Source organism: Plasmodium falciparum (genome assembly GCF_000002765.6).
Source record: "Plasmodium falciparum 3D7 genome assembly, chromosome: 7".
Taxonomy (NCBI): Eukaryota; Apicomplexa; class Aconoidasida; order Haemosporida; family Plasmodiidae; genus Plasmodium; species Plasmodium falciparum.
This window is the reverse complement of record NC_004328.3, coordinates 1,065,001-1,075,000: the sequence shown is the minus strand read 5'-3', so window position 1 is coordinate 1,075,000 and position 10,000 is coordinate 1,065,001. Positions and strand designations below refer to the sequence as shown.

The following is a 10,000-nucleotide window of genomic DNA, read 5'->3' as shown; positions in this document are numbered from 1 at the left end:
AAATATAAACATAAAATATAAAAATTAAAAATTACATCCTATATTTTAAAATACATTATATAAGAATATACTCTTTTATTATTTTTCCCTCATTTCCTATATATTTGTTTATTTTGTTAAAATGAAAACATATATTTATATATGACTTATATGAAATAAGAGTAAAAAGTATCAAATATTATATGTATATATATATATATATATATATAAATATATATTTATGTATTTATGTGAACATATATAATAATGCAAGTAATAACCTCTGATAAAATTGGTTTAATACAATATATAAAATGTACTGGGGGGAATTCTATATTTGAACAAAATCTCCCTGCTGATTTAAATAGAAAAATTAATAACATGACATGGTCCGGGGGTTATGGGTAATTTATATATGAATAATATATGAATTATAGAAATGTATAATTTTTTACATTCGTACATAATTTGATTATATATATATATATATATATAATAATATTATATATTTCGTTACACTTTTTATTATATAGTACATATATATATATATATATATTTTTTTTTTTTTTATTAAGAGGATATGAAGAATCCGAAATAACCATATGCAGAGAGAATGGTCTTGTGGAATCATTTCAGTTTTATGAAAATGTAGAAAACCCACATGTTAATGATACAGCATCTCTATCTTTCCTAAGTTGTAGTAACTGTATTTATACAAGAATGCTAAATCATCATCATAATGTAATATATGAAGATATATTAAATGAACACAAAGATAAATATGCAAACTATTTAAACTTTATGCCTGTATATAATAATAATGAAAAAGTAAAAAATGGTATTTATGAAGATTATTTACTTAATAGCAGATTGTTAGTTACTGTTAATAGTACGGGTCATGTTCATGTGTTAAATTGGGAACATGACGAATCTTCCAAATATTATTTGAACGATACGTTATATAAAAATGAAATAAAAAATGAAGACATACAAAAAAAAATGCAACGTTATTGTGAAAATTATAAAAAGGATGTATTAAATAAAATTCAATATAAAAAGATTGATGACAAAGATAATAATAATAATAATATTATTACAAATAACGAATATGAACATGTTAATTTACAAAAAATTTGTAAAGACTATCATTATAATAATATGATAGCAAAAGAAAATATATTACAATCATACATTCTAAGTAATCCAATAAATGCAGCATGTGTTAATGAATTATTAACAAATAGACTAGCTATTGGAGGATATAAAAATTGTTTAAAAGTTTTCGATTTATTTACAGGCACATATCTTTGGAAATCCAAAGGATTAGGAGTTAGTTTATTACATTTAAATTGTGAAACACTTATAAAATCATTAAACTTTTTGAATGATATTAATGTTAATATATTATGTGCTTCAACATATGATCATAAAATTATACTTTATGATATGCGATGTCAACCCAAACCTGTTTATATTTATGATCATTATAAAACACAAAATGTTATCGAAAATAAATATAATTATTTTGATCATAACTATTCAGAAAGCGACTTGGTTTTTACTAATATATGTAATACATCCCATATATATTCTGATGATATGGATACAAACACTTTAGATATGAAAGATGAAAAAATTAAAAAGGAAAATTATGATAAGGATGAAAATATAAGTGATGACGAAAATAATGACGACCAGCATAATAATTCTGATAAAGATGATGATCAACATATTCATAATAATAAAGATTCCATTTATATCAAATTTAATACTAACCAAATACAACTTCAAAATTTAGAAATTTTTAATAAATTGAAGGAACAACAAAAAAACGATATACAACCAATAAAAAATAAAAAAAGAAAACTAACGCATAATGACCATTCCTTAAAAACAACTGAAAAAGATATAGTACTATATAATAAAAAAGAGGATACAGGAAAAACTTATTGCATAAAAAAATTTTCACATAATAATAGTCAAACAATTTATGTTTCGGATAATTATGGAAGTGTTTATAGTTTTGAAATAATAACTGGTAATAAACTATTACAATATATATATAGAAAAAAATGTGCAATAGAAAAAATAACATATGAGAAAAAAAGTGACAAGTATTTATTAAAAATTAAAGATAAATTATATGAATTTTATAAAGATTTTCAAAATAATAATAAAACACATATGAGAAATGATTTACCAACTATGTGGGCCAAAAATGATTTTGATCAATTCCATATAAATCTTATAAAAAAAATTAAGATTCATAATGGAGGTATATCCTTCTTGTTCTTACATAAAAGAGGTAAATTTCTGTGTTCAGCTAGCTATGAGAGATTCATAATTATACTTAACACAGAAACTAGAAAGGTTATTAAAAGGATACATGTAGGCCATGTTCTTACAAGTTGTTTATTTCATTCGAAAATTCTTGAAGAAAGTGCACATACAAAAGGGGACAATGATTGTGTTAGTTGGGCTGATTCATCTGAGGAGGGAGAAGAAGATGATGATGAAAATGACGATGATGATGAAAATGACGATGATGAGGAAGATGACGATGATGAGGAAGATGACGATGATGAAAATGACGATGATGAAAATGATGATGATGAAAATGATGATGATGAAAATGACGATGATGAAAATGACGATGATGAAAATGACGATGATGAGGAAGATGACGATGATGAGGAAGATGACGATGATGAAAATGATAATGATGAAAATGATAATGATGAAAATGATGATGATGAGGAAGATGACGATGATGAAAATGATGATGAAGAAGATGAAGGAGAAGATGATGACGATGAATAAAACGAACGTAATAAATAAAATCATTTTCTTGATAGAATAATTCACATATGCATGAACATATTAATATTGGATGTTAATATAGTGTACATTTATAAGTCAGTATTATAACATTAACTGTAATTATAAAATAGCTATAATATAATTTTTTACAGTTTTATAAATATATATATGTGTGTACATATATATATGACTAAACATTTCTTTTTTTTTCTTTTTTTTTCTTTTTTTTTCTTTTTTTTTTTTTAATTAATATTATCATTGTTGAAATTTTTACTTTTTAAACAATTTGTTTTTATAAAAAAATAAAATAAAATAAAATAAATAAATAAATAAATAAATAAAATAACAATTTAAAAATTAACTTATGACATGTTATATATATGTAAGTAAAAAAAAAAAATTGGTTTAATAAGGTACATTTACGTTCTTGGTACATAAAAAAGGAGGGACGTTGTAAAGATGTTTTAAACCGGTTTTATCTACAAAAGGAACAAATATATATATATATATATATATATATTTATTTATATTGGACAAATATATACATATTTGTTATTATTATTACCCTAAAATGTAAACAGATAAGGGAAAATAAGAAGCACTTTAAATCTTGTACTAAATAATAAAAAACACGTAAACCTTCTGGGTCACTACACTGTTTAACATCTGATAAGGATCCAATTTTAGAAGTAGTAAAATAATATTCTACACCATCTAAATATATTTCTAATTCTTGTTTTCCAATTTTATCTGGCATAGGCCATTCTTTATCACTTTCTTTACATATTTCAGATTCTTCAATTATACGTTTTAATTCTTTTAAAACTGACTTACTTACATAAGCTAATGAAAAAAAAAATAAATAAATAAATAAATATATATATATATATATATATATATATATATTATATATATGTACATATAAAATTATTCATTTATTTTTCTTTTTTTAACCCTCTTTTCTAATAATTTTGTCATTTTTATAATTCGAATTGTTTGCATATCTTAATCTCCCCTTTGAATTAAATTCAAACTCCAGAAATTCGTGACCAAATTTACCTTCATGACCAACACTATATATAAAAAAAGAACAGTATATAAATTACAAAATAAAAATTAAAAAATAATATTATAAAATATAATTTAAAATATACATTATTTTTTTATAATGCTCTTATTTCAATTACTAATATCTAAAGGAAAATTTATCTTTCTTAGACATTTTTATTCAACTTTATATATCTTCAACAATCTGTAAAAATATATATACATATATATATATATATATATATAATAACAGTGGGTATTTCTTATAATTAACTATGATATTGAACAAAAAATTTTCCTATTAATAACATATAAATTACTTTGTTTTTTATCCTTTTAAAAATTATATTGAACAGTATATATATTATATATATATATATTTATTTATTTAATTATTATTATTATATATATATATATATATATATTTTTTTTTTTTTCTTTTATTTATTTTTTACAAAATGATTACATGATAATTTTTAACGTTATTATAAAAACAGTATATAAATTTATATTTCAAATATATATTATATAACAACGTGTATTTTTTTTTTTTTTTTTTTTTTTTTTTACGTATGTCAAAAGTGATGAAAAAATATTAAAATTATTTAAATATAAAAATATTAATTTTGAACAAATATGACATATTAAATGAATTATATGTTTATTATAAAAAAAAAAAAAAAAAAAAAATTCCAATACAATTTGTGTATGATGGATGAATAGATAAATAAATATTTATATTATATATATATATAATAAATATGTATATTCAAAAATTTTACGTAAAAAAAAAAAATAATATATATATATATATATATTATATATATATATTTAAAAGGCAATTCTAATTATATATAAAAAATATAATTCACATTTAAAAAAATAAAATATAACAATTTTCTTTCCTTCAAAATTTATAATTGTTCATAAACCTTCCCTATATTATTTATCAAATTATATCTTTCATCATGTTTTAAAATAAGATCCAGCATATGTTTCACCTTTTTATTTAAATCTATTAATGCTTCATTTAATATAAGATCAATTTCTTCATATTCCTTTGACCATGGTAATTTTAGTTTCTTCATCTTTTCTTCTTTAATGCAATAGCAGCACAGAATCATATCCACATAAAACTAAAAATAAAAAAAAATAAAAAAAAATAAACATAAGCATACATACATATATACATACATATATATATATATATATATATATATATAATTTGTCATGGTATTTTTCTATAAATAACATATCAGCAATCACATTATCAGTGATTATCCAAAAAACAAAAAAAATTAATAAAATAATATATATATATATATATATATACACATATTAACATTTATAATAACAAGAGGAATATAATATTTTATATCGACATATGTCCTTACCCAGACCGAATAATAATTTTTCAATGAATAGGCAACATCCAAAAAGGAATGCAATCGATTTATTAAATAAGATAGAAAATAATAAAATATCAAAACAAAATTCAAGTTATCTAAAAACATATTCAATAAAATATCTTTTTTAATATTATATGAAAAGGGACCAAAAAATATATTTCTATTATATGACATCTTGAATAAGGAAACAATTAACAATTTGATAATTTTTCTTATAGGTAATTGTTCTAATTTTTTAAAACTTACAAAATTAATATGTTTTTCATATTTATTTATTAATTCTTCAATATATTTATGAGTAATGTAATTATAACTTTCTTCATTATTATCATATGTAACATTTTCAAAGTTCTTCTTATTATTAATAGATACATAATAATATATTTCCTTTTCTAATAATATATTAAAAAATTCAATACCAAAAAAATCAGGCAATATATGTTCTATACCATACACCTTTGCTTCATTTTTTATATTCATATAATTATTAAAATAATTTTTTAAAAATAACGAAAATACTGAAATATCCACTTTAAATTTTATATTTGTATTATAAATAAGGTACTTTTCATCATTTTCTTTTTCATTGTATCTTATATCCGATATATCATTCATATTATGATGCTTATCCTTATGTGTTTTTAAATGAACAGCATCTTCTGTACAATTTGATATTTCACAAAACCTTCTTTTGTGTGAATTTTTTTTTTCTTCTTCCCCAGAGGTATTATCATAACCAAGATAATTATTATCATGTTCCTTATCATACGTTTGTTTGTTAGTATCGTATAAAAGTGGAGGACACATATAAAAGCATACAAAATAATACAAGGTAATTATTTTTATTATCTTAAATACTTTGTCAGATAAATTTTCATTAACGTTCTCTAATTTGTGAATAAGGCAAAATAAATAATTCAATTTTATACATGAAATATTTATATTTTCTAAAGGAAGATGAGAAGAATGTAATTTCATATTAGCAATAATATAAGATATATTTTTTATAATTAATATTATATTTGTATATTTTAAATTATTCAATGTAATATAATTTTTTGTTATTTTATTTTTTTTTTTTTTTTCTTCTTCTTCTTCTTCATCGTCGTCATCTTCATTTTCTTTTTCTTGTTGAACGTTTTGTAAATCCACTAACAAATCATATACATAATTTTCACATACCTTCATTGTTTCATATAAGTTTAATTTAAAAAAGTAGAGAACAAAATGTTCTTTATATATATATTCATCATTTATAATAAATAAATATTTCTTCTTATCTATATCTATATATAAATCTTCATTTTTTTTATTTGACATTTCCATATGTTTTATATAATTTACACCCATTATTTTGTTAATACAAACAATAGCTTCTCTCGTATTTAAAAAGAACGGATGTTTTGTTTTTCCATTCTTATCAAATATATTTACACAATTTATAATTAAATAATATATAAACATTAACAGTTTTATATTTGTATGTTCATATAAGAAATACAAAATTTTCAAAATGTCAAATGATAACATATAAGAATTATTTTTATGTAAAAAATAATCAATTAGCACTTTTTTAATATTATTCATTTTTTTGTTAATAATATTTGAAAAATTATGAACACTATTATCCTCCCAATTATTATCTTGAAGCATGATATTGTAATTAATGGTATTGTCACATATTACATTGTAACTTTCAACATTTTGGTTATGATTATTATTATGATTATTAATATGATTATGATTATTAATATGATTATGATTATTAATATGATTATGATTATTAATATTATTATGATTATTAATATTATTATGATTATTAATATGATTATGATTATTAATATTATTATGATTATTAATATTATTATGATTATTAATATTATTATGATTAACATTTTTATTATTATCATCATCCTTATTATCATCATCCTTATTATTATCATCTTTCCTTTCTAATACACCTCTCTGCTTCTCCTTTAACATACATAAAAAAAACAAACAATTATTCACAAAAAATTCATCACTATAATTATATAGCACATATAACAAAGTATTCATAAAATTATCAAAAATATGATTTGACATTATCATGTGCACATATTCCTTCTCCTTTTGTATAAAGCTTATAGTTCTAATAATTTTTTCTTTTTCTTCTTCTTTAAAAAACGAATAAAAACTTTTCAAAAAAAAATCATTATTTATAAAATTTGTACAATCCACCAGAGATAAAAACACAAAGGGTGTTGTAAAATATTTAAAAGAATATAATAAAAAGTCATCTTTATTCTTATCCTTTTCATTCTTTTCTATATATAAATATTCATTCTTCATTGTATATAAATTAACAATATCTTTATATGATAATAAAATAATATTATAACATAAATGAATAATATTTTCAATACTATTATATGAAAAACTTATTAAATAATTCATAATATATTTACCAAGTTTTTCAATATCATCATTGTTCCTATGGAACATGCATTTTGTATACCCTTCAATTTTATTCATTATTTTTTTATGTAAGTCCTTATTTTCTTGTTTATTTTCTTCTGAATTTTTTTTTTTCTTATTTATATAATAATTTAGTAATATATTACTGTTTGTTCTGTTTATATAAATTTCATAGTAATATATTAATAACATGAAATATTTTTTCGCATACTTTTTATTATTGTTATAATGAAATGTTTTGTCATCACATGCACTGCTATTCTTGTTATGTAACTCATATACATTTAATAAATTGTTATTATGGTAATTGTTTTTATTACTATCATTATTTTTGTTATTATTACTATCATTATTATGCTCCTTTTCATCTGTACCAGATTTATTGCCCATATGCGCACAGTTTATAACATCATTAATATTAGATGTACACATTTTTAATTTATCACCTAACATATGATTACCAATAGTGTGTTCACAAATATCTTCATGTTGAACATAAAAGTTTTTTATTTCTTTTTTCTCATTTTGCCCATGACAAGGGATATTAAAAAAATTCTCCTTTAACAACACATACCAATAAATTACAAAACCATAATGAAGCCATTGTATAATATCCATTTTTATCTTTTTTTTCAACAATTTAAAATATTTCCTTTCCTTTAAACATAATGATATAATTAATACAATAAAATAATATATCATATTTAAAAGTTTCTCATTTTTTATATTCAACATATTTTCATTAATTAATTGAATAATTCTTTTTATAAATTTATTTATTAGGAACATAATTTCTATTGTTAAATTTATTTTCTTTTTTATTACAAAAATTATGTTTTTCAATATTTGTGTGTACAAATTAATTAAATCCACTTGTAAAGAGTTATAAATTATTTCATCCATAAAATTATAAAGACAATTAAATAATTTTTTATATATTTCCATTTTTGTATTTTCATCAAGCTTTATTCTTATACCCTTTTTTATTAAAAAGGGATCTCTTAAATTGTTTCGCAGGTTTCGAAAACTAATATGTTCATAATTATTATTACTATGGTCACTACTATAACTATTGTTATTATCAAAATTTTTGTTATTATCAAAATTTTTGTTATTATCAAAATTTTTGTTATTATCAAAATTTTTGTTATTATCAAAATTTTTGTTATTATCAAAATTTTTGTTATTATCAAAATTTTTGTTATTATCAAAACTTTTGTCATTATCACCATTCTTTATGTTATCAAAATTTTTGTTATTATCAAAACTTTTGTTATTATCAAAATTTTTGTTATCATCTTTGTTTTCTTTAAAATTTTTAAATTCCATGTTCCCTACTTTATTTTCTTGCTTTTTACTTTTATTTTTTATTTCCGAGGGTGTAATTTTTATGCCCTTTTTCTTTAACTGGAGTAATTTTCTTTTTTGCCTCTTATATTTAGCCTTATGTTTAAATAACAAGAAAATATATTTCACATTTTGTATTTGCTTCTCGATACTTAGTGATATAAAACAATCTAAAATATTATTTAAAAATTCATAAAAAAATTTATTGCAATAGGAAATTTTAGTAAAAAAAAATTTATGACATAATTCCAAATTTAATATTTTTAGATCCACTTTCTCAATTTTTAATGAATGAAATAAACAAGTTTTAATTTTTCCAAAGAATTTATCATAATTAATATTATTTATTAAATGATAAAATATTTTGGAAGAATAATTTCTGATATTTTTATCTTCTTCTACTATACCTAACCCATATATTTCAATAATCTTCTCTATATTATTAGGTATCAAATTTTTATTTTTTCTTATACCTTTTACTAATTTTGCATAATTTAATTGACGAATTTTATTTGAACTATGATCTGTTTTCATAAATATTCTTATGTCAAAATCATTTTCCACAGTTTCTTTCACAAAAACATTATCTCTAACTTTTGTTTTCTTAATACATTTCTCATAATCTATTTTTGTTTCTTTCTGATTTCTTTCCTTCTTTTTCTTCTCACTCTTTAATTTTAAAACACCCATTTTTTTATCACCTCACGTTATAAAATATGGCACACAAAATGTAAGTAAATGAATAAATAAATAAATGAATAAATAAATAAATAAATAAATAAATAAATATATATATATATATATATATATATATATATATATATATATATATATATTTATATTTTTATATATGTGTAAAAATATATAACCTTTGGACTTTTACAACATACACCATTTATCTGTATTGTTATGGACACAACAAAAGGTATAAAAAAATAAAT

General features: G+C 19.6%; 3 protein-coding genes across 3 annotated transcripts; 1 reads left to right on the top strand and 2 right to left on the bottom strand.

The window, feature by feature from the left end:
• Window positions 1-246: 246 nt before the first annotated feature.
• On the top strand, window positions 247-2,799 carry PF3D7_0725300 (conserved protein, unknown function; the record flags this gene model as incomplete). Its single annotated transcript, XM_001349120.1, has 2 exons — window positions 247-383; window positions 555-2,799. The coding sequence occupies 2 exons, from the start codon at window positions 247-249 to the stop codon at window positions 2,797-2,799; spliced, it is 2,382 nt and encodes a 793-aa protein (XP_001349156.1).
• Window positions 2,800-3,263: 464 nt separating this feature from the next.
• Window positions 3,264-4,021, bottom strand: PF3D7_0725200 (mago nashi protein homologue, putative; the record flags this gene model as incomplete). The annotated part of the gene is made up of 4 exons (XM_001349119.2): window positions 3,264-3,278; window positions 3,365-3,642; window positions 3,754-3,872; window positions 3,987-4,021. 4 exons carry the CDS (start codon window positions 4,019-4,021, stop codon window positions 3,264-3,266), a joined length of 447 nt encoding a protein of 148 aa, XP_001349155.2.
• A 739-nt stretch (window positions 4,022-4,760) lies between these two features.
• Window positions 4,761-9,749, bottom strand: PF3D7_0725100 (conserved Plasmodium membrane protein, unknown function; the record flags this gene model as incomplete). The annotated part of the gene is made up of 2 exons (XM_001349118.1): window positions 4,761-4,982; window positions 5,241-9,749. The coding sequence occupies 2 exons, from the start codon at window positions 9,747-9,749 to the stop codon at window positions 4,761-4,763; spliced, it is 4,731 nt and encodes a 1,576-aa protein (XP_001349154.1).
• Window positions 9,750-10,000: the final 251 nt, after the last annotated feature.